Source organism: Anser anser (assembly GCF_964211835.1).
Source record: "Anser anser genome assembly, chromosome: 10".
Taxonomy (NCBI): domain Eukaryota; kingdom Metazoa; phylum Chordata; class Aves; order Anseriformes; family Anatidae; genus Anser; species Anser anser.
In genome coordinates this window covers 25344205-25367431 of record NC_139730.1, presented here as the reverse complement: position 1 = coordinate 25367431, position 23227 = coordinate 25344205, and the positions used below count along the sequence as shown (strand labels likewise).

The 23227-nt window shown below is 48.4% G+C and overlaps 1 protein-coding gene and 1 pseudogene across 9 annotated transcripts in view; both read right to left on the bottom strand.

Annotated features, from left to right (window-relative positions):
• Nucleotides 1-23227, bottom strand: part of LOC310904789 (ubiquitin carboxyl-terminal hydrolase 42-like) — a 251468-nt pseudogene that overhangs the window by 78478 nt on the left and 149763 nt on the right. The gene's annotated exons all lie outside the window — the stretch shown is intronic.
• On the bottom strand, nucleotides 395-16350 carry LOC310904716 (zinc finger CCCH domain-containing protein 11A-like). Of its 8 annotated transcripts, none has more exons than XM_083849836.1 (7): nucleotides 12819-16350; nucleotides 12010-12098; nucleotides 11701-11832; nucleotides 3129-3322; nucleotides 2778-2897; nucleotides 1872-1995; nucleotides 395-1427 (listed from the first exon to the last, which is right to left on the bottom strand). In XM_083849836.1, the coding sequence occupies exons 4-7, from the start codon at nucleotides 3180-3182 to the stop codon at nucleotides 1324-1326; spliced, it is 402 nt and encodes a 133-aa protein (XP_083705962.1). In that variant the 5' UTR covers nucleotides 3183-3322; nucleotides 11701-11832; nucleotides 12010-12098; nucleotides 12819-16350; the 3' UTR covers nucleotides 395-1323. The 8 variants fall into 8 exon arrangements, with proteins under 8 accessions (XP_083705962.1, XP_083705961.1, XP_083705965.1 ...); XM_083849835.1 differs by having other exon boundaries at nucleotides 12040-12098; XM_083849839.1 differs by having other exon boundaries at nucleotides 12810-12822.

Sequence of the window (23227 nt, the reverse complement as noted above, 5' to 3'; positions counted from 1 at the left end):
GTAAGGAAGCAGGGAATATTAACTCACCACCGTGTCTCTTAGTTTTTTCCTTCATTTTCTGCAATTTGATTTCTTCAAGTGTTTTTATTCCAAAATTCAGACCGTCCTCTGAAAACAGAAAACAGTTAATGAGACTAAGGCTTAGAGGCACTCACTGAGGACCACAGATCCTCAGGCTTCTTAGTGCTCAGGAACTTTCAGAAGTATTTAGAATAAAGCCTGTCAACACTCCTCACAAGTGAAACAACCATAGAATCAATGGCATTTTGCCCCTCCTTTCACCCTTCAGGGTAAAAACTGTAGTTTTAATTTTAATCCATTTACGTGATATTAGATCCCTCTATCGTTAGATATGGCTTTCAACAGTGGTTGCCAGGCTGCACGTGCAGCCATTTAAACTCCATGCTGTGACCCTGTTTTGTTCTCCAAAAGGAAAGAAAAGGAGTTCAACTTTCTGACCCAATGGGCACATGATGGTATCAGGGAGAAATGAGATCATGGAAATAACCGAGTCCATTCAGCACCCCTACATTCTGTTGTGTTTTTACGCCACATTGCTTTTGAGTTAATTGTCAAGTTCTCCTTCCGATTTATCCTACTACAGGTGCTGGAATACCTTGTTTAGCAGTAGTAGCACTGGCTTTCCGAGTGGAAATCATCCGTAATCCATTTTGGCCTTCCTCAGCTGGTTGCTGGACGGGAGTTTTAGTTTCTTCTCCTTCCGCAGAAAGCTGGTCTGAAGGGGAAGAATCTATTCAGTTATGCATAGGCCAGATTGTTCGTGATTATGTAGCTCATGCAATGACACTTCAGTCCATGGTTCCTATAAAAAACTTGTTTGTTTTTTTTTTTGTTTTTTTTTTTTTTTTTAATACAGCTACACTGACCTGATGAACTCGTAAGTAGACTACCCTAGGACAAAACATCTAGGACTCTAGATTCTCTCTGCAGCTTTAACTACTACACAACATATTACTCTTCAGACAAAAAAAAAGGAATTTCCTTCCTAGTTTCACATAGAGCTTTACACAACAGACCAGCTAAAGCCAAGAGTGGTTCTAAGCTTTCCTCCAACATTTCAGGTTCTGTCCACTGACTGCCAGACAAAGCCACCAGTGACCTGAGCGGACTGCCTGCCCTATCGCTAGTCAGACCTCAGGTCATCTGTGATTTATACATTCATTTACAGCACAAATTCCTTCCAAGAACCAAACCATGCTCACCATCATCATCTTCATCATCATCTGCAGCATTGATTACAACTGGAGGGTGTGTAGGGCTTGGGACATTTTCCGAGTTTTCCACTTTCATCACCCGCCTTAGCTATGGAGAGGGATTGGACTGGACAGAAAGTTTGTTTTGCTGCAGTGACATCTGAGCCACTTTCAAATCATCGTCCGCGGACTCAGGCGGACTTGGCAGTGTAGCTAGAGGAAGAGGAGGATCATCAGTAATATGGCAGTTTAAAACTTTGACCACAATGCACGAAGATGGTAGCTAAGGCAGATAACCTGCACAGGCAATGAATGCAGCATCTCCTTTTGCCCATCCCGCCACTGTTTACACCGTGAACAATGACTTGCCTTCAAACAACAACACATCTCCCTACCACCCAGCAGAAGACGAAACAACAGAAAGCAAACTGCAAGGCAAATATCACACAAAGCAGAGAGAAGCTGAGCATGAAAGCAGAAAACAAATACCAGCAGTACAGCAGCAGTACACTCGGTTTAGCTGACCACCTAGGACTGCAGACCTTTTCCTGCACTCACAAATGAACGGTTACCTGATGTCTCCTACACTATTGGCACCCACTAAGTAATATGCAAAATTAATTCTTCAATACTTAAAGAAAAAGGACCTAAACTCACTCTTGCTTGGTGGTAAGAAGACGCCATCGATGTAACGTCCCTTTGCGTGATGAAAAGCACAGTTGGCTTTCTGACAGCCTACTGGCTGCTTCTCCCAGTAGCAGGGAATCTCAGCGCGCTTTTTCTGAAGTCAGAAAGAAAGACAAGCTCGTGATAACATGCACCTAAGGTTTGCAAAGAGATGCACAGTTCCAGGTCACGACAGCGATAGGGCTGTCACAATACAGTGCTGAAACATCATTCCAAAGGTCAGTTTATCACGGAAGTATAGTATTTCCGGGCATATTCACAAAGTTTGCAGAAGCTGTAACCACTATGCACGTTTAGCCTTGTCATCATTCAGTTTGAGAAGACAGGCACTCTCAGACATCAGTTTAGGGTGGGTTAAACTAATACACCTAGGATTATACTAGGATTATTCAGAGGGAAAAAGAACATCTTAAATTGCCTACGTTAACTCTATCCAGAACTACTTCTCGGAGACTTCGTTCTTCTGCACCTTTAACTTTCCCCACTGCTTCCTAGCCCAGGCAGCTAGAACAGCATTATCTGAAGGACTCCGGGACACAAGAGACCTGATAGATCATTATCAAGCCTGCTCTCAGGAGGCTAGTACAGCCTGTTTATTACCCCCCTGCTCCAGCAGGTTTTAGCAGTCTAGTTAGCAGTTATTCTGCATCTGTTGAGACAATACTGTCGGCGTCTAATAAAAGAAAATCTTGCTAAGACATACCTAAGGCATTGATTTTATTTCCCTCTCCTTCCTCCCACCCCCTCCCCTTCTAACAGAAACCAGTGTAATTCCAAAGCAAAGGACTCTGTCCTGCAAAAGCACAATCAGCACACCTACAGCACTGAAAAATGCTTTTGTTGATTTATTTTGAGAACACATCTTTAGGCACTCACATCGATTTCCATGTGTCTGAATCGGCAGACATTCCTGAAACAACGACCCTCCTGCCACAGCGTGCAGACTGTCTCGTTCCCCAGAGCAGCTTCACAGTGGCGGAAGGAACAGTTGTCTCCCTGTAACCAAAAGGAAACCAACAAGGAAAATATAGTACAGCCTCAAAAATGTCCATGCTACTGCTTCAGGTTGCTACAATTGAATTCAGAATCTATCTGGTTATCACGTTAACCAAAGACCAGTGTGCCTCCTCCTCCTACTCTACCCCTTCCTGAAAAAAATGAAAAAAAAACAAAAAAAAAACCAAAAAAAAAACAAAGCAAAGCAAAGCAAAAGAAACCCAGCCATACCTTGGTACAGGTAGAATAGAAATAGAAGTAGCAATCGTCTCCTTGTTTAGACATGCCGACAAGTTCTGATAACAAGCTCGGGTTCTCTCCACAGGGACTTCCTCTGCTCTTGGAGAGAGCTGTCTTCACCCTTGCTTGGGCTGAAAGTCTTCCACTGGCTTGTGATCAGTGAAATCTTCTTTTTAAAAGTAACCCTAAAGAAAGTACCAACAAGTGAAAAATAATGAGTAACAAGCATTTTTCCAGCTTTCTTCTGTTCATCAAATTAGTCTCTTGAGGAGAGCAATGCCTTGAAATCAGCTGTTACGGGAACTAACACAATATTAAACTAAAGTTCTGTAAAGCTGCCAGGAGCTTTGTCAGCAAGTGTTCTCTTCCACGTCCTCAATAATATGCCTTGGAGCACATCCGGAAGCCTGAAAATGGAGTCACTTCTTCAAAAACCACCTGATCATACATGCAAGGCAATGATCAACTATGGCTACGAGTAACTTCTACAGAACGCAGTATGACGCATTAAATAGCACGTTCCAGTCACTGTGGGTCTTCGAGTTCACCTACCTGGACAACCTCAGCAAAGTTATCGATCTTCAAAGACTTCCAGTTAACTTCTCCTGGAGGCCGAACCAACATTGAATCCGTGAATTAATGATAAAGGGGTAGGAAGAATTTGCCTCCTCACTTTGCCAAGGGAGCCTCTCATCCACAATTCAAACATAGGATGTGCTTTTAAACAGCTTATAACTAATGGAGGAAGCAAGTCCATCTGAACACTCTCTCAGACTGGAGACAGCCAGGGTTAGTTAGCTCTTCAAAAAATAAAAACCAAAAAAAAAAAAACCACAAAACAAAACAAAAACAAAAAAAACCAGTGCATTTAGAGATGAACTCGTGATTCAAAGTGGCTGCAAAAATGAGGCTCCATCTTCCACAGCCAGAAAATTTGACTTTTTTTTTTTTTTTTAATTCAAAATTCAGTATGTTCCAATCTCTGGTCTTCAAGATTTCTTCACCTATTAAGAAAACACTAAAACCTTTCCCCGTCTTTATTACCTGTACAGCAAAAAACACACCAGTGCACAGAAATACACAAATGTGCATACGCATACACACATATGTGTTTAGACACACACACACGAGGAGTGAGTGATAGAAAGTTAGCGAGAGCGACAGTGGAAATCGGAAGTTTTGTCTTTTTGACACAGAGAGCGCGTAAAAACTCTCTCATTTTGAGGGAACTAGAAAAAAATGGAGGATCTACCAAATATTTTGATGAGTATGCCTTCGAGGCCAATGCTTTATACCATGAGTGATCTGGGGGCCAGCACACAAATATGCATACATATGTATCACACAGTATCACGGATTTCTAGGTTGGAAGAGACCTCAAGATCATCGAGTCCAACCTCCGACTTAACACTAAGTACTCCACTAGACCATATCGCTAAGCTCTACATCTAAATGTCTTTTAAAGACCTCCAGGGATGGTGACTCCACCACCTCCCTGGGCAGCCCGTTCCAATGCTTAATAACCCTTTCGGTAAAGAAGTACTTCCTAACAGCCAACCTAAAACTCCCCTGTCGCAACTTTCGCCCATTCCCCCTCGTCCTGTCACCAGGCACGTAGGAGAACAGACCAACCCCCACCTCTTTACAGCCTCCTTTAAGGTAACTGTAGAGAGCGATAAGGTCGCCCCTGAGCCTCCTCTTCTCCAGGCTGAACAAGCCCAGCTCCCTCAGCCGCTCCTCGTAAGACTTGTTCTCCAGACCCCTCACCAGCTTGGTCGCCCTTCTCTGGACTCGCTCGAGCACGTCCATGTCCTTCCTGTAGCGAGGGGCCCAAAACTGAACACAGTACTCAAGGTGCGGCCTCACCAGAGCCGAGTACAGGGGCACAATCACTTCCCTAGACCTGCTGGCCACACTGCTTCTTATACAGGCCAGGATGCTGTTGGCCTTCTTGGCCACCTGGGCACACTGCTGGCTCATATTCAGCCGACTGTCAACCAACACTCCCAGGTCCTTCTCGGCCAGGCAGCTTTCCAGCCACTCATCTCCCAGCCTGTAGCTCTGCTTGGGGTTGTTGCGCCCCAGGTGCAGGACCCGGCACTTGGCCTTGTTGATCTTCATACAGTTGACCTCAGCCCATCGCTCCAGCCTATCCAGATCAAATATGTACATGCATACAGGATAAACATATCTATACACACAAGCGTGCACAGTATATGTCGTATGGTATCCATATCGAGAACAACTCGTAGCCCTGATCAGACACGTAGAGTTGCAATCAATTAACAGCAGGAAGACAGCAGATCAAGGATACAGCAAGCTTTGAGAGGCAGGGCAATGCTCACTTTGCCAGTGGCATGGCTGCATGATACCAAGAATTTTGAATTAGTTTGATTTTTTGGAAGCAATTTGTTTTCTTTCTGCGCTGTAGCAAATACCACAGGTTTGCCATCACGTGCTGTTCCCTAATCCATATATCCATCATCATCCATTGCTGCAAGATCATGAAAGGTTAGAAAAGATGACTTAGGTCCAATTTAACAGCCAATGATTTTTCAATGACCAGAGCTGCAACAGATTTTATTTAGCCACAAGCAGGTTTTTTTTTTCTGATGTGAAGTCAGATATTTTGATTTTTTTTTTAAGACACTAAATGTCATAAAACCTGCAACCAGACCAGATAAAGTTCAAATTAGAGTGATTCTGAAGCCTTTCATTAAAATGCTGCACATTTCTGTGCAAATTATTTCTGACTCTTCTGGACAAAAGCGGATGAAATAGTTCTTACAAATTAATAATAAAAGGTTGGAACCTTTTACTCACACAAACACTAGTGAATTTTCCAGGAAGTATTATTTTGGCAGGGAATTTTCCCAAATCTAAAGTAAAGAGGGGAAAAGTTGGGTTCCCGTATTAGTTGTTGGTTTTGACTGCTTGACAAAGGGAATAAAAACAGTAGTTAAGTGCAAGGTTTCCTTCTCTTCTTTAGTATTGAGAGGAATCGTCACTTCTGACCTTTAGCACCTTCAGAAACACACTTAGTGCCATGCAGATTCCTCTGCATCTACTTCTAAAAATTACTGGTGCTCCTTAGCATGGAAGTTGGACTTGAAATCTTTTCCAGACTGAGCTCTTTTGAATGCCCAAGGAGCTCATCATTTTGCTTGTTGCCTTCCATTTTCCTGAACAGACCCAGAACGCTGTTCAGGATATGAATGGATCTGGTCTAAGGAATGGGAAGAAAGCAAAAACCAAGGATACCTCACAGCCCTAAATGCCATAAAAAGCAGTCTCATTTTAAAAAAGATCTCCAAAGCTTTTTTTTTTTTTTTTAAACTGACATCTGCCAATATGGCGATCCAAGTGCTGAACAGAAACCAACTGAACTAGCCCCTGAAAGCCTGAATAAAAATGAGTAACTCTGGTGCACTCAGCAGGTCTGTAATAGAAGTTGGCAAGATTTTTAGATTTCTTTTTTCTCCAGGGTGCTAGTAAAGTTTTTGCGTTACGAGATTTTGAACTCTTTTTGTACAAAAGAATTACAGATGCACTACAGTCACGGTAGCTGGGGGTCTGGAAATACATGCCAACAAGTGTCATAAACTTTGCCTTTGCTGAAGGAAGATAACTAGTCCAAAGAAAACCTGCCTAGTTTGTTTTACAGGCTTGTCTTTCTCAGTATGGAACAAACTGACCTCCCTGGTCTAACTTTCCAGTTGGCTATTCTGCCTTTGTCCTGGAGAGAAGAACAAGAAGGGAACAAAATATTTTTGCACTCCAAAAAATGCATTAGGGAAGGATTATCACACCTACCTAAGGGTAATTTCTTGTTTGTTTATAAAGCACAAAGTCTTTCTCTTGGACAGTCTCTGTTGCTGGCCTGTTTTGTGCCTTCCATTTATAATAAAGGTATTAAAGATGCTTACCCCGTTTTGGTGGTTTTTTATTTTAAGAACAGTGTAAGCGGACAGTCGGATGACAAGCAAGAAAGAACAGCATAAATCCTTGTTGTGACCCTGCTTTTTAATCACCCAGCATCAGCCTTGCTGCAAAACAGTCTCCGCTGATTTACCTGCTTGTTAAAGCACCCCACAGGCTGCAAGTGTTGTGTGCTAGGTGTCAAACTATATTTAACGGTGCATAGGTAAACCATTCATCTTCCCATGGTCAAAGCACAGAACAGCCTCCTGCTAACACAGCTCATTCTTGCTGTAACTGCTTTTAAACCTATTTGTTGGTAAGAAAAGAGCTCAGTACACCACCTTCACAGGGCAAAAATTCACATGGAAGAGCAGAAAAACCCAGAAGTGCTTCCTGAACTTCACGTTACCAACAGCACCATCGGATTTAGATCCTTGCCTGGCATCCAGGATGCACGGCCTGCAAGCACTGCTGCAATGTGGAAGTGCCAAGGCAGGTTTTTGGCCTGCCCTAAAACACTTTTTTTTTTTTTTCTTTTACAAACAATACAAAGAGTGTGCCAGGTATGCTGTAATGCCCGTGTGCCAGGTCAATAGAGGATATCCAAACAACAGAGGCGCTTCTCCTAATTTCTGGCGTGAAAACACTTTCACAGCGTTCTTTTCACGAAGAAACCCCTCTCTATCTTCTCCAATGCTCCAGGACCTGCTGCAGCTGCAGCAGCTGCGCTGGTACCAGCCGCATCTTTGACAAATCTTTTCAACGGTTCTGCTTTACCTCGGCACAGTTGAGGTCACTCCTCTTCCTCTTCCAGCTGAGGAAGCAGCTTGCGGGCTCTGCCACACGGTCGGTGCAGAAGCGAAAGCTGGGAACACAGCAGTCAAACCCTCACTGCTAATGAAGCCACCAGGGCAGAGGGCTGACACAGACCCGCCAGAGGCGAACCGTACCCGCTCTCCCTCCCGGCTGCGAGGCTCGCCACAGCAGCCCCGACCCGAAGCGCTCACAATGCTTTGCTTGGTGATGTCACCGATGAGTCAGAGTCCCCAGATGAGCATCTGCCTTGCCACTCTTTAATGTTGGTGTTGTTTTTTGGTTGGTTGCTTGCTTGCTTTTGAAACTTATGTAGGTTATGGTAAACCTTCAGGTAAACCACAGATCAATGGGGAAGAAGTCCCACACGAGGGAAGGCCGTGCATTTCTTCCAGGCAATGGCGCATTCTTTAACATGCTGCATTCGACAAAGAAGCTCTCTCCGTTTTGCGCAATGGTAACAGGCACGACTGCAACACACGCACGTGTAGGCAGCACCTGCAGGTCCCAAACCGTTAACCAATTTTTAGATAGCACCAATTTTTTATGTAGTTGCTTTCCCTTCATCCATAACCCCTTTTTTCCTTTCTTTATATCGGGTGGCTCTCCTCCATTGTTCTGTCATTTTACTCCCCAGTGTCTGAGCAGGCACTGGGAATCGTTTCCAGAGGAAGGGTACTGCTGAAGCTACAACATTTACTCTCAGGGAAAAGAGAGTATGTGAAAGAATACATACTTCCTTTCTTTTTCCTGTTTTTTTTTTTTTTTTTAAATCTCTGAAATCAACGCTGCGGCCTGGCAGCAAATAACTATGGGAGTAATGATGATTCCTCATCCTCACTGTAACGTTGTAGTTAATGTCATAAAGAAGCAATTTCCCCAGGCAGTGGCCATTTGAGATGGGAAGGGGCAGTAAGAGGAAGTTTTCCTTAGACTAGCTCTTCCCCCAGAACACCTCGCCATCCAGCAACAAATTCAATTCACCTGCTCCGCCTGATCAGTCAAACGCGCGTCCGACTCCAGCACACGTCACAGCGGTGGTTCTGACGTGGTTTGAGAATCACCTATCCGCAGAATATCTCGGGTTTGTACACTCAAATAACGCAGTCTTTTCCAAATAAGGCCCAGAGCTCACACTCCGAGTGCAGCCTAACAGCACCAGAGGGCCGGTAGGCTAAACATTCCCATCCTGGCAACAGGACTGACCCGGGCAACAGTAAGCATCCCTTCTGCACTTTCGTCGTGAACATCAACATAAGGAAACAGAGACCTCCTCGATCCAAGTTTGAAGAAACAAACACAAAGGTCACCCAAGCGGGTTGTTTTCAGCAAACTAACGGAGAAATTAAGGTGACAACCGCGTGCATCCAGAGTTAGTCAGATCCCGAAGGCAGTTCCTTTGGGAAACGCAGGAGCAGCGCGCCAGATGACGGCTACCTTACAGCGCACCCCTCAGAGGCACTGCTACGAAAGGAAGGCAGAAGGTTGGAACTCAAAATAACTCGCAAGGCGCCCGTTAAGGGGGAAGCTTTAATTTCCTGAGCAGAACCTCCCCCCTGAAGGCAGCCCAGGGACTCTTTGCTTCCCTAGGGAGACGGCAGGGACGGGGCAGGGCGGTGGGATGGAGGGACACAGGGCCAGATGGACGGCCAGACGGCCGGATGGATGGACAGACGGATGGCCAGACGGCCCAAAAGGCCTGAGCAAGGGCTGAGGAGCGGGAGGGAAGGGCAGGGCGAGGGGAAGGGGAAGGGCGGCCCTGGGCCTGACAGGGCACCTTGGGCCTAACCCCGGGCAGCAGCTCCCCATCTCACAGGGCCCGCGGGGGGCTGCCTGTAACAGGAGATGCGGGCAGGTAAATTTTACAAGCACTGCATCACAAATACCCTGCAACACCTGAACTATTCACTGGGACAGCCTCCTTCCTCACCTCCTGAAAGCTCCAGCTGGCAAACCAAGGACAAAATGAAAGGCAGATGTGGAGGACCTCGTAAGATACTGTTTTGTTCCCTACGTGCCCACTGCTGGTGACACGTAATGCCTCCTGTTCCCAAACGACATCGGCACGTTACATCTTTACTACATGCTGAAAGGAACTCAGCAACTTGAACACAACTTAGAATTACCCATCCCGGCAGCAGGCTGTCCAGCTGAAGCTGCTTTAGCCAATCAAGTGTGTCATGCTGCCCCTCAAAGGTTTCTTCCTGGGAACGTCTGCTGTGACACTCCTGACGTATTACTTCTCGGAATGGCAGAACTGCGCTGGGTAGGCCCCACAGCAAGACTCGTATTTCTGTCCTTCCCTTTCAGGAAAGGATCTCCCACCTTGAATTTATTAATTTTCATGATGATGATACACAAATTGAAGTTTTGAAAAACTGAATGCTGATTAACAGATTTCTAGCACAGCCTGTGCATCAAAATTCATTTCTCTCCATTTAGGTAATCTTAGTTTCTGAGTTACAGTTACAGTCAAAATTTTTCTTCTTCGATTTTTTTCTTTTTCTTTTTTTTTTTCTTTTTTTTTTGTGATCAGAAAAACGAGGGGACTGGCTGTCCCAAGTCAGCCGGGGAACTTCTCTTTGGTCGATGCATCAAGCAACTCAGCTCTCTTGGGGAAACTTAAATAGAAAAGACAGATCTCCAAACGGATAAAAAAAAATAAATCAAATGATAAAAACCCAACCGACACATCTGATACCCCAGCTTATTGAACAGCACAAGGGTTTAATCTACAGGCTCTGTCCAAAGCAGCAAGAAGTGACAGATTTAATCCAAACCAGTTGCCCGCTCACACTCTCTGATCTGGAGACGTTATTGGACAAGCATGCATAACAGTAACACTTGTAAACACTGGGTTACTGCACCACAGCCCCAAATCCCTCACGGGCCCACTAAGATACTTTTACTGACTGATCCACAATAAACACTCCCAAAAAGATTCTCAACAAGCTAAACCCTGTTTAGAAAGAATCTGAGGAACCTGTCACTGCAGCAACAAAGGGCTGCAATTGTATGCAAAATCTCCAACACCCTCCTTAGCACCCTGCTAGCTCAAGGACTGTGTGGGGCTTCCGTGCCCTGAACGAGTCCACCCTGGCCACATAATGCAGATGTAATGGTCAAGAAAGCACATAGCGTTATCGAAACTTATCAGATCCACAGCAAAAAGAAAAGCCCACGCTTCTATATTTCTCCTCCTTCTCCATTCACAGAAGGAAGAGACTGAAAACAAGCAGATTTGTGGTTTACATTTACAGTTAATGTGAAAAATGGTTATTTGTGAAATACATCACGTATTGTTTCAAGCTACAAACAACTCGCTCCCACAAAGGAAAGACTTTTGACCTCAGCATGCAACCCCAGTTACAAATAACTTCCTATCTACCAGCGGGCCGCGTTCCCCTGGCACTCAGTCACTCCGCAGCACGGCAGCCACCTTTGTTCTAAGGATGGCAAATTCTACTTAGAAACGCTCTGTAGAAGAGTGATGTTGTCCCCTTTTAACACGATCCGGCCTGCAGCACAGAGAAGGGAAAGAGGGGATTAGAGAGAGCCCAGAACCTGAGAATAATCTCGTGTTTTCAGAAAGTGTTTCGTGTGGTTGAGCAGGGTTTTGCCCATCACGCAGAGTGCAGGCCGCCTGGTATTACACGTTTCAAAGACCAGAACTGGTCTCAGGCAGGGACAGATTCTCCTTCATTCAGCAAAATCAGCAGCTCAAAAATCATCAGGGACAGAGATGTAGCCAGGAATTGCTCACTGAACTTCAACAGCAAGGCTCGTCACACGGTTGGTACGTCTCAGTGCTGCTACCTAGAAGGCTTACCCGGGCAGGTTTCAGACCACGCGTCACTCGGGTTGCACAGACGCACGACACACCCAGCTGTTTCCTTGATTTTGTCTAGGAGTGAATCTCCTCTGCGTCGTCCAGCGCCAAATTCACGTACTCGTCAAAGCCCTAGAAATCGGCAACAGTGGCAAGTAGTTCAGCAACAACACGAACCATCGTCAGCTTTGCTGACCCAGGCTGGACAACGAAGACTAATTGTTAGAGAAGCACGATTTCTTTTTTCCCTTGGGCTAGTTTTTCTTGACAAGAAAAAATAGGATTGTGAATGAGGGAAAACAAACTAACGATGTAACGTGGGGTCGTGCTGACACTCACGATGATGCAGCCTTCTATCCGCACGTTCACTTGCTCAGCCACACCTGGATCCTCGAGCTCTGCAGAACAAAGGAGGAGAGTAAATTGGAACACAAACACCGCGAGCAGTTTTGTTCTCTCTCGTGTGTTCAGAAATACCCGCTAACCATAGCCGCTAGAGCTCCCAAACACTCCAAGGAGCAACTCTCAGGGGCAGTTTCAATTAACAGTCTGACATTTTAGAGTCTTATATGACTGGGTGAATACTACACGTTTGCTGAAGGACACATTTCCAGTCACAAGGGAACACTCCTGCACGCCTGGCTGCACGATCCCACTCCCGTTAACACGAGGGGGAAACGCCGGGCTGCGCAGCAGCTCCTTGTACCCACCAGCACGCCGCACAGCTCTCCATTCCCCACAAACCTGCCCCGAGCAACGGGTGGGAGCTGAAAACTCAGCGAGGGAGATCCCCGGACCCTCCCTGCTCCCCCCACCCCCCCCAAATCCCCATCCCCATCCCCTCCCCGTCCTCTCCCCGCGCTACTCACGCTCTGCAGGTAGCGGAAGATGAGGTTCTGGGGCACTGCGTGAAGGGCTCAGCACAGGGACAAGAGCTCCAGGCCCGGGACAAGGCCTCAAGACAAGGCCTCAAACCCTGCAACGAGGCCCCAGGGCCCCGGGACAAGGCCTCAAGGCCCGGGCCGAGACCCCTGAGGCCCGGGCCGCCCCCCACCCACTCCCCCGTCGCTCCCCGGCCGCAGGAAGGCTACGATGGGCTGCACCATCACCGTCTGCACCTTCTGGTCCTGCCCGCGGTACGCCATGGCTGCCGCCGCCTCGCTGCTCCCGCCGCCCCTGCTGGGCCACCTCCGGAAGCCCCTGAGGCCGGGCGGTAGCGCGCAAGGGACGCTGGGATACTGGAGGAGCGTGGCGGGCCGCTCTAGCAGGCCGGGAGGACCGCGTCTCTATGGTCGCAGGCAGGAGCCCCTGCGCCAGCTTTATTGGCGAGCAGCGAGGCTGGGGGGGGAGGGGGGCAAGACAGTCTTAAATAAAATACAAATATAAAAAGTGTTATAAATGGCTGTTATAAATCCAAATAGGATTACAATCAAAGTTTACAATTTATTAAACGAATAGAGGCAAGCAAGCAGCGCTGGGTGCGCCGGGAGTCTCTGCTCCCCCAGGACGCACACCTGTTACGTAAGGCGGCTGGTTTTGATGCTCCCAGGCTAATACATATTCATTACTACTTCGAGAAGAGGCAGGGTTATTAGAATTGGTTTCCGGAATCCGAAACCCCTCCCAGGGGCGCCTGCGTACCAGTCTCTGGTGGTCTCTCGGGGCTTGCTCGGGCTGAATGCTGGTTGTCTTCCTCCCAGGCTTTTGTCCTTCAATTGTCCTTCAGCTCCCCCTTCCTCCTCGTTTGGGAGCCTCTGCGCCGGATTTCAGAAACTCTAGCAACATCCCCTGCAGTAGTCAGCACTTTTCCCTAAAAACCCCTTTGTTCTCTTATCACCTAGACCCGGGCCTCGATGTTAACCCTTCAAATCCCTTAGTGACACGAATTGCTGGACCATTCCTTACAAAAGGAAGGATAAAATATGTAGAGGAGCAATGGCACACGCGAAAGCCCAGCGCCGCGGGCAGAGGCAGCGAAGGTTGACGGCAGAACAGTGCTCGGTTTGAACACGGAGAGGGAAAGCGAGGGGAAGGTGGCCGAAGCCGGCCGCAGTCTCTGAGCTCTCCTCCTCCTGATTGTTTTCTCTCAAAGCCATTTCTGTCTGTGTGCGGGCACCCGGAGCCGGCAGAAGTCCCCGTGAAGTCCTTCGGCAGGACGGAGGGCTGCGTGGGCTCCAGTGAGAGAGGGAGTTAGGAGAATCTTATCAAGTAGAGATAGAGCGCTGACGGCGTTAAACTAGGATGCTACTTAGCGTCTTTGCTAACTATGGTGCATTGTGCCAATTAACTAAAGCAAGAAGCCTTGGGCCCCTTACCAAGGTCAGTCTCCTAATAAGAGAGTGAGCCTGTCTTAAGAAACTGGGAGAAACTGGTCCTGCAGATGGACAAGAGCCAAGGAGCAACTGAGTCTGTGCAAAGACAAGAGGTCAACTAGCGGTGACGAGGAAGAGTCATCAATCTTCATGCCCACGACCTCCCGTGCTGCCCAGCGCTGAATAAACATACCTACTTTACAATCTCACTGATTGTGGAGTCCCTTTTCCGCAAGTCACTAGCAGCGGTTTCTTCCGCAGAGGTTTTCCCAGAGCCGCTTCAAAGCTTCCCTCGCGGAGCTGGGGCGTCGCAGGGGGTCATCAAAGCACGCACACACACACACACACACACACACACACACAGGCGTTGTTGTCCAAACAGAAAGTATTTACAACAAATTCGACACGCGGTTTTCCTCTGCCAGCAGCAAATGCCTGAGGGCCCCTACAGCTTCACAAATCATAGCACAAAGAGCCTAAAGTTCCTCTAAAATTTAGGGAAATGATTCAAAATAGATCTGCTAGGGGAAAACGATCACTGGCGGCAGGGTACACAATACACGCGAGTCTCAGCTCTCCTCCGCAGGGTCAGTGCCCACGCCCAAGTGCGACGCTGATGGCACCCGAACATTTGCTGTAGCAGGCAGCAGAGCCAGCAGCTCAGGGGAGCAATTTTAAAAACCAGGAGGCACTTAAACCAACCCTTAATTGACCCAGTTACTGCAGGAGAGTCCCGACTACTCGCCCTGGAGTCCTACTGTCACCAGCAAAAAGCACCAACCAAAGCTTGGGGGAACTTTGGTACAGCACAAGAGAAGGGAGTGGGGGTAGCGTAGCCGTATCGCAGAGCTGCTGCTTTTCACACCATTTTATCATCCCTGATAATTGAAAGTAAGGCCGGGTGGGCTGACCCCACCACCACCACTCCTGGCAGCATGTTTGGTCCACAACGCTAGAATAATTATTTTGCTCCCTCCCGTCCTTACAGCTTCATCATCTGAAAAGATTACAGTCAAAACAATGGCATACACAAATAAAAGTCAAGAGTTGACATAGTAACTCCGGGATTTGGGTATCAACTGTCCGAGAAATCAGAACACCCAGGCTTCACAATGTGCCCAACATCGAGCTGTGCCAAGGGGGGGCGGAAGGAAGAAGCTTTCCGTTTAAGCCTTCAGAGCATCGCTCCATCACTACGTCAATTCACAGCCACCACAGCATGCCGATGGACATCTTTCTGTGCCAAAAGAAACAAGTGTTTTGTCCTCTTGATATCAAAGGTAGCCACCTCTACTTACGGAACCATGCACGAGACCTTAACTCTGACCAGCAGGGAAACTTAGGACAACTGAGTGCAAATCCTGCCAATTTCTACCAGTTCCAACTGTGCTTTAAGTCTCATTGCAAAGCCTCAGTTAGAAAAAGGATCACCTCAGGGTATCCAACAAGAAGAAGAGTTGGGTTTTTTTTTGGTTTTTTTTTTTTTTTTTTTTTTTTTAATATACCATAGGACTATGCAGTTCAATCATCAATCATCTTGGAAAGCTCAAGGAGGAGGTCATCCTCATCCTTCCCTGGGTCCAAGTCGAGCTCGGCTTCCAGTATGCCGTCTGAGAGTTCCCAAAGTAGCATCTCTAAATCCTCGTCTACAGATACGGGCGCGTTGCCTGTGGAACTCAGCCGGCGTGTCCTTGCTTCTTCTAGCTGGGAAGAAGCTGAAGTCGAGCTTGAGAACTCCATTGGCTCCACGGATTCTGCCTGGCTTCCAAGATGTGCTTCAGGTCTTGGCAGAGCAAGGAAGAGAACAATCAGTATATGCCATTTCTTAACGGGAAATCCCTTTTCTGCAAACCGGCTCTTAAAACCGTAGCCAACCCCTCCTGCACTTCAATCTTACCCAGGGATTGTTATTCAATTAACCCAGGGCTACATTTAGAGCCCAATATATTAGCAGGTACATTTTTCAGTTTGGGGGTTTCTCTGTGAAGCCAGAGCACCCGGAGTCTAGCAAAGATGGGAAACCAACATGGCCTCCCGGAAGCCCAGTGTCCGAGAACTACATCTCCCGGCATGCTCTGGGAAAACAATATGGACTCCCGGAAACCCGGTGGCCAAGAACTACATTTCCCAGCACTCCCCAGAAAATTGAGCCTCGCACCGTGCCGTAGGACGCCATTTTTTGCTCTGTTACATTACCGGTTTCGTGTTTATGGAGGGTTTTCCCGCCGTTTTGGGGGGTTTCCCCTCAATTTCGGGTTTTCAGCTCTCCATTTCAGAGTTCTTCCCCGCAATTTTGGGGTTCCTTCCCCTAATTTGGTGCTTCGCCCCCCCCCACACTTTTGGGGTTCCCCCTCCATTTTGGGGATTCCCCCCAATTCGAAGCCCCCCACAATTTTGGAGGCCCCCACCATCCTTTCTTGGCCTGCCACCCTAATATTAAGGTTCTTTCCCCCAATGTTGGGGTTCTCACCACATGTTTGAGGTTCCTTCCCTTAATTTGGGGCTTAGCTCCCCAGGATCTGGGGCTTTAACCCCAAATTTGGGGGTCCCCCCCAAGTTTGGGGATTCCTCCCCAGGTCTGGGGGGGGTCCACATTCAATTCTGGAATTTCACACTTCCATTTAAGTCTTCTTCCCCCCAATTTGGGGGTTCACCCACCCAATTTTGGGGGTTCCTCCCCTAATTTGGGGGGACCCGACCAATTTTGGGGGTCCCCCCCAATTGTAGAGTCCCCCACCCTCCTTTTTTGGGTTCCCCCCTAATATTAAAAGTTCTTCCGCCCAATTTTGGGGGACCCCACAATTTTGACGTTCCTTCCCCTAACTTGGGGCTTCAACCCTTCAATTTTGGGGGGGGCTCCCACCCTCTTATTTTGGCCTTCCGCCCTAATATTAGGCCTAACCCCTAAGAACCTTGACCCCTAAGCCTATGGCAACCACGGATCTAACCCTAACCCCTACCCCAACAAACCCTAGAAACCCTAACCCTAAAAACCCTTGCAGCCCTAACCCGATAAAATTTACCACACTAAACCCCTGAAGACTGTTCTGGGGGGTCCACATTCAATTCTGGAATTTCACACTTCCATTTAAGTGTTCTGCCCCCCCAATATGGGGGTTCGCCCACCCAATTTTGGGGGTTCCTCCCCTAATTGGGGGGGACACAACCAATTTTGGGGGGGACACAACCAATTTTGGGGGGGACACAACCAATTTTAGAGTCCCCCACCCTCCTTTTTGGGGTTTCCCCCAATATTAAGAGCTCTTCCGCTCAATTTTGGGGGACCCCACAATTTTGACGTTCCTTCCCCTAACTTTGGGCTTCAACCCTTCAATTTTGGGTGGGCTCCTCCCCTCTTATTTTGGCCTTCCGCCCTAATATTAGGCCTAACCCCTAAGAACCTTGACCCCTAAGCCTATGGCAACCACGGATCTAACCCTAACCCCTACCCCAACAAACCCTAGAAACCCTAACCCTAAAAACCCTTACAGCCCTAACCCGATAAAATTTACCACACTAAACCCCTGAAGACTGTTCTGGGGGGGTCCACATCCAATTCTGGAATTTCACACTTCCATTTAAGTCTTCTTCCCCCCAATTTGGGGGTTCGCCCACCCAATTTTGGGGGTTCCTCCCCTAATTTGGGGGGGACACAACCGATTTTAGAGTCCCCCACCCTCCTTTTTTGGGTTCCCCCCTAATATTAAAAGTTCTTCCGCCCAATTTTGGGGGACCCCACAATTTTGACGTTCCTTCCCCTAACTTGGGGCTTCAACCCTTCAATTTTGGGGGGGGCTCCCACCCTCTTATTTTGGCCTTCCGCCCTAATATTAGGCCTAACCCCTAAGAACCTTGACCCCTAACGCTATGGCAACCACGGATCTAACCCTAACCCCTACCCCAACAAACCCTAGAAACCCTAACCCTAAAAACCCTTACAGCCCTAACCCGATAAAATTTACCACACTAAACCCCTGAAGACTGTTCTGGGGGGTCCACATTCAATTCTGGAATTTCACACTTCCATTTAAGTGTTCTGCCCCCCCAATATGGGGGTTCGCCCACCCAATTTTGGGGGTTCCTCCCCTAATTGGGGGGGACACAACCAATTTTGGGGGGGACACAACCAATTTTGGGGGGGACACAACCAATTTTAGAGTCCCCCACCCTCCTTTTTGGGGTTTCCCCCAATATTAAGAGCTCTTCCGCTCAATTTTGGGGGACCCCACAATTTTGACGTTCCTTCCCCTAACTTTGGGCTTCAACCCTTCAATTTTGGGTGGGCTCCTCCCCTCTTATTTTGGCCTTCCGCCCTAATATTAGGCCTAACCCCTAAGAACCTTGACCCCTAAGCCTATGGCAACCACGGATCTAACCCTAACCCCTACCCCAACAAACCCTAGAAACCCTAACCCTAAAAACCCTTACAGCCCTAACCCGATAAAATTTACCACACTAAACCCCTGAAGACTGTTCTGGGGGGGTCCACATCCAATTCTGGAATTTCACACTTCCATTTAAGTCTTCTTCCCCCCAATTTGGGGGTTCGCCCACCCAATTTTGGGGGTTCCTCCCCTAATTTGGGGGGGACACAACCGATTTTAGAGTCCCCCACCCTCCTTTTTTGGGTTCCCCCCTAATATTAAAAGTTCTTCCGCCCAATTTTGGGGGACCCCACAATTTTGACGTTCCTTCCCCTAACTTGGGGCTTCAACCCTTCAATTTTGGGGGGGGCTCCCACCCTCTTATTTTGGCCTTCCGCCCTAATATTAGGCCTAACCCCTAAGAACCTTGACCCCTAACGCTATGGCAACCACGGATCTAACCCTAACCCCTACCCCAACAAACCCTAGAAACCCTAACCCTAAAAACCCTTACAGCCCTAACCCGATAAAATTTACCACACTAAACCCCTGAAGACTGTTCTGGGGGGGTCCACATTCAATTCTGGAATTTCACACTTCCATTTAAGTGTTCTGCCCCCCCAATCTGGGGGTTCGCCCACCCAATTTTGGGGGTTCCTCCCCTAAGTGGGGGGGACACAACCAATTTTGGGGGGGACACAACCAATTTGGGGGGGGACACAACCAATTTGGGGGGGTCCCCCCAATTTTAGAGTCCCCCACCCTCCTTTTTTGGGTTTCCCCCAATATTAAGAGCTCTTCCGCCCAATTTTGGGGGACCCCACAATTTTGACGTTTCTTCCCCTAGATTGGGGCTTCGACCCTTCAATTTTGGGGGGGGCTCCCCCCTTAGTTTGGCCTTCCACCCTAATATTGGGCCTTACCCCTAAGAACCCTGACCCCTAACACTACGGCTCCCACGGATCTAACCCTAACCCCTACCCCAAAAAACCCTAGAAACCCTAACCCTAAAAACCCTTACAGTCCTAACCCGATAAAATTTACCACACTAGACCTACGCCTAAAAGCCCTAACCCTAAAAATTAAGACCCTCTAAACCCTAACCCAAAACGTAAAGATTCTCAAAGCCCTAACGCTGGAGACCCTAACCTTAAAAAAAAAAAATAAGACCTTAAAACCCTAACCCTAAATACCTGACCATAACTAAAACCCTAAGACCCTAACCCTAAAAACCCTATCAACACTAAAACCACAAAATACTTTAAAACCTTAACACACTAACCCCCAAACCCTAACCCTTATAACTCCAACCCTAACAACCTTAAAATCCTAACCCTAAACCCTGGAAACCCTAACCCTGAAACCCAACCCTAGTGCCTTAGCCCTGAAACCTTAACACCCTAACACCTTATTAGAAACACTCTGTAACCAATACCATAGGCTCAGGCAAGTATCTCAGTGAGGTAGCATTTTTATTCACGATTGCAATGGCAGGCGTCCCACAAGCCACCTACTAGTTCCATAACACAGTTTATATAATTTTTTTTTTCCTCTCGGTGACCAGGACCCTCCCCAGTTTCCCCATTGACTGGGTAATCCATGTTCACAATCTATCCAGTGCTTCACAGAAAATACACAGCTGCTGGCCTGTTACTAGTCAATTTTATTTTTTTCTTGACTGTTTTCCTCTTTGAGGTGGTAATGTTTCTTACACCGTGATTTCCACCCAATTGCTCTAAGGATTCTGGTTGTCTGCATTTTACAAGGTTGTCTGTTAAGCTTTCTTATCACTGCAAGCATATATCAATACCACCTTCCTTCCCTCTAAACGATGTAACTCTGTGCAAAAACATTTTTATTCCCACAACCTTGATCCCCTTACCCTAAAATCCTTATTCTCTTTAACCCTAACAACTCTAACCACAACCCTAACCCTTCATATCAACCCCCCGACGCTAATGACACTGACTAATGATCCAAACCCCAAACCCCAGGCAACCAACAAAGAAACAGACACAAAGCTGAAAACTACAAAAAAGGCAAAACCCTGGATACAGACCCCAAATCACAAACACGCTACCAAAATGCTACAGAAAAGCCCCAGACGCAGGCCCCAAGCACTACAGCTAGGCCCCAGAAGCTCTAGACACATCCCAAAGCCAAAATGCAATCCCCAAACACTACAGAAAAGCCCCCAAACACCAGACACAGGCTGCAGAAGTCTACAAGCAGGCCCCAGCCACACCCGGATGCAGACCCCAACTGTCCACAAGCAGCTCCCAACCCACCCCCCCCATGAACTGGACCCCCCCCCACCACCACCCAGATGCATGCCCCAGGCCCCAGGCCTCAGCCCCAGCCCCCACACCCCAGACTCAGGCCCCAAAGGTGTACAACCAGCTCCCAACTGCCCCCCTCAAAGGGAGGCCCCAAAGCCTGCCAGAGGACCCTAGAGCGTACAAGCAGCTCCCAACCCCCCCGGCACAGGCCCCAACCCCCCCCCAGACACAGGCCCCAAAGGTGTACAAGCAACTCCCCATCCTCCCCAGAGGCACGCCCCAAAGGTGTACAAACAGCCCCAACCCCCCAAGACCCAGACCCCTACAGCGTAGAAGCAGCTCCCAACCCCATGCCCCCAAGGCACATGCCCCAACACCTCCCCCAAGGCAGGCCCTAACAGTGTACAAGCAGCTCCCACCCCCCCCCCAGACGCAGGCCCCAAAGGTGTACAAGCAGGCCCCTACAGTATACAAGCAGCTCACAACCACCCCCCCAAAGGCAGGCCCCAACCCCCTCCAGATGCAAGCCCGAAAGGTTAAAACCAGCTCCAACCCCCCAACCCCCCCCGCCCCGCGCAGACGCAGGCCCCAAAGGTGTACAAGCAGTTCCCAACCCCTCCAAGGCAGGCCCCAAAAGTGTACAGGCAGGCCCCTACAGTGTAGAAACGCTCCAACCCCCCCCCGCTTCCACCTCGAGGGAGGCCCTCCCCCCCCAGTATACACGAAGCTCCCAACCCCCTCTCAGAGGAATGCCTAAAAAAGTATACAAGCAGCTCCTAACACCCCCCCACCCCCCCCCAAAAAGAGGCAGTCCCCAAAGGTGTACAAGCAGGCCCTCAAATCCCTTAGGTGTACAAGCAGGCCCTTCAAATCCCTTAGCCCCTGCGCCAGCTTTATTGGCGAGCAGCGAGGCTGGGGGGGGAGGGGGGCAAGACAGCCTTAAATAAAATACAAATATAAAAAGTGTTATAAATGGCTGTTATAAATCCAAATAGGATTACAATCAAAGTTTACAATTTATTAAACGAATAGAGGCAAGCAAGCAGCGCTGGGTGCGCCGGGAGTCTCTGCTCCCCCAGGACGCACGCCTGTTACGTAAGGCGGCTGGTTTTGATGCTCCCAGGCTAATACATATTCATTACTACTTCGAGAAGAGGCAGGGTTATTAGAATTGGTTTCCGGAATCCGAAACCCCTCCCAGGGGCGCCTGCGTACCAGTCTCTGGTGGTCTCTCGGGGCTTGCTCGGGCTGAATGCTGGTTGTCTTCCTCTCAGGCTTTTGTCCTTCAATTGTCCTTCAGCTCCCCCTTCCTCCTCGTTTGGGAGCCTCTGCGCCGGATTTCAGAAACTCTAGCAACATCCCCTGCAGTAGTCAGCACTTTTCCCTAAAAACCCCTTTGTTCTCTTATCACCTAGACCCGGGCCTCGATGTTAACCCTTCAAATCCCTTAGTGACACGAATTGCTGGACCATTCCTTACAAAAGGAAGGATAAAATATGTAGAGGAGCAATGGCACACGCGAAAGCCCAGCGCCGCGGGCAGAGGCAGCGAAGGTTGACGGCAGAACAGTGCTCGGTTTGAACACGGAGAGGGAAAGCGAGGGGAAGGTGGCCGAAGCCGGCCGCAGTCTCTGAGCTCTCCTCCTCCTGATTGTTTTCTCTCAAAGCCATTTCTGTCTGTGTGCGGGCACCCGGAGCCGGCAGAAGTCCCCGTGAAGTCCTTCGGCAGGACGGAGGGCTGCGTGGGCTCCAGTGAGAGAGGGAGTTAGGAGAATCTTATCAAGTAGAGATAGAGCGCTGACGGCATTAAACTAGGATGCTACTTAGCGTCTTTGCTAACTATGGTGCATTGTGCCAATTAACTAAAGCAAGAAGCCTTGGGCCCCTTACCAAGGTCAGTCTCCTGATAAGAGAGTGAGCCTGTCTTAAGAAACTGGGAGAAACTGGTCCTGCAGATGGACAAGAGCCAAGGAGCAACTGAGTCTGTGCAAAGACAAGAGGTCAACTAGCGGTGACGAGGAAGAGTCATCAATCTTCATGCCCACGACCTCCCGTGCTGCCCAGCGCTGAATAAACATACCTACTTTACAATCTCACTGATTGTGGAGTCCCTTTTCCGCAAGTCACTAGCAGCGGTTTCTTCCGCAGAGGTTTTCCCAGAGCCGCTTCAAAGCTTCCCTCGCGGAGCTGGGGCGTCGCAGGGGGTCGTCAAAGCACGCACACACACACACACACACACACACACACACACAGGCGTTGTTGTCCAAACAGAAAGTATTTACAACAAATTCGACAAGCGGTTTTCCTCTGCCAGCAGCAAATGCCTGAGGGCCCCTACAGCTTCACAAATCATAGCACAAAGAGCCTAAAGTTCCTCTAAAATTTAGGGAAATGATTCAAAATAGATCTGCTAGGGGAAAACGATCACTGGCGGCAGGGTACACAATACACGCGAGTCTCAGCTCTCCTCCGCAGGGTCAGTGCCCACGCCCAAGTGCGACGCTGATGGCACCCGAACATTTGCTGTAGCAGGCAGCAGAGCCAGCAGCTCAGGGGAGCAATTTTAAAAACCA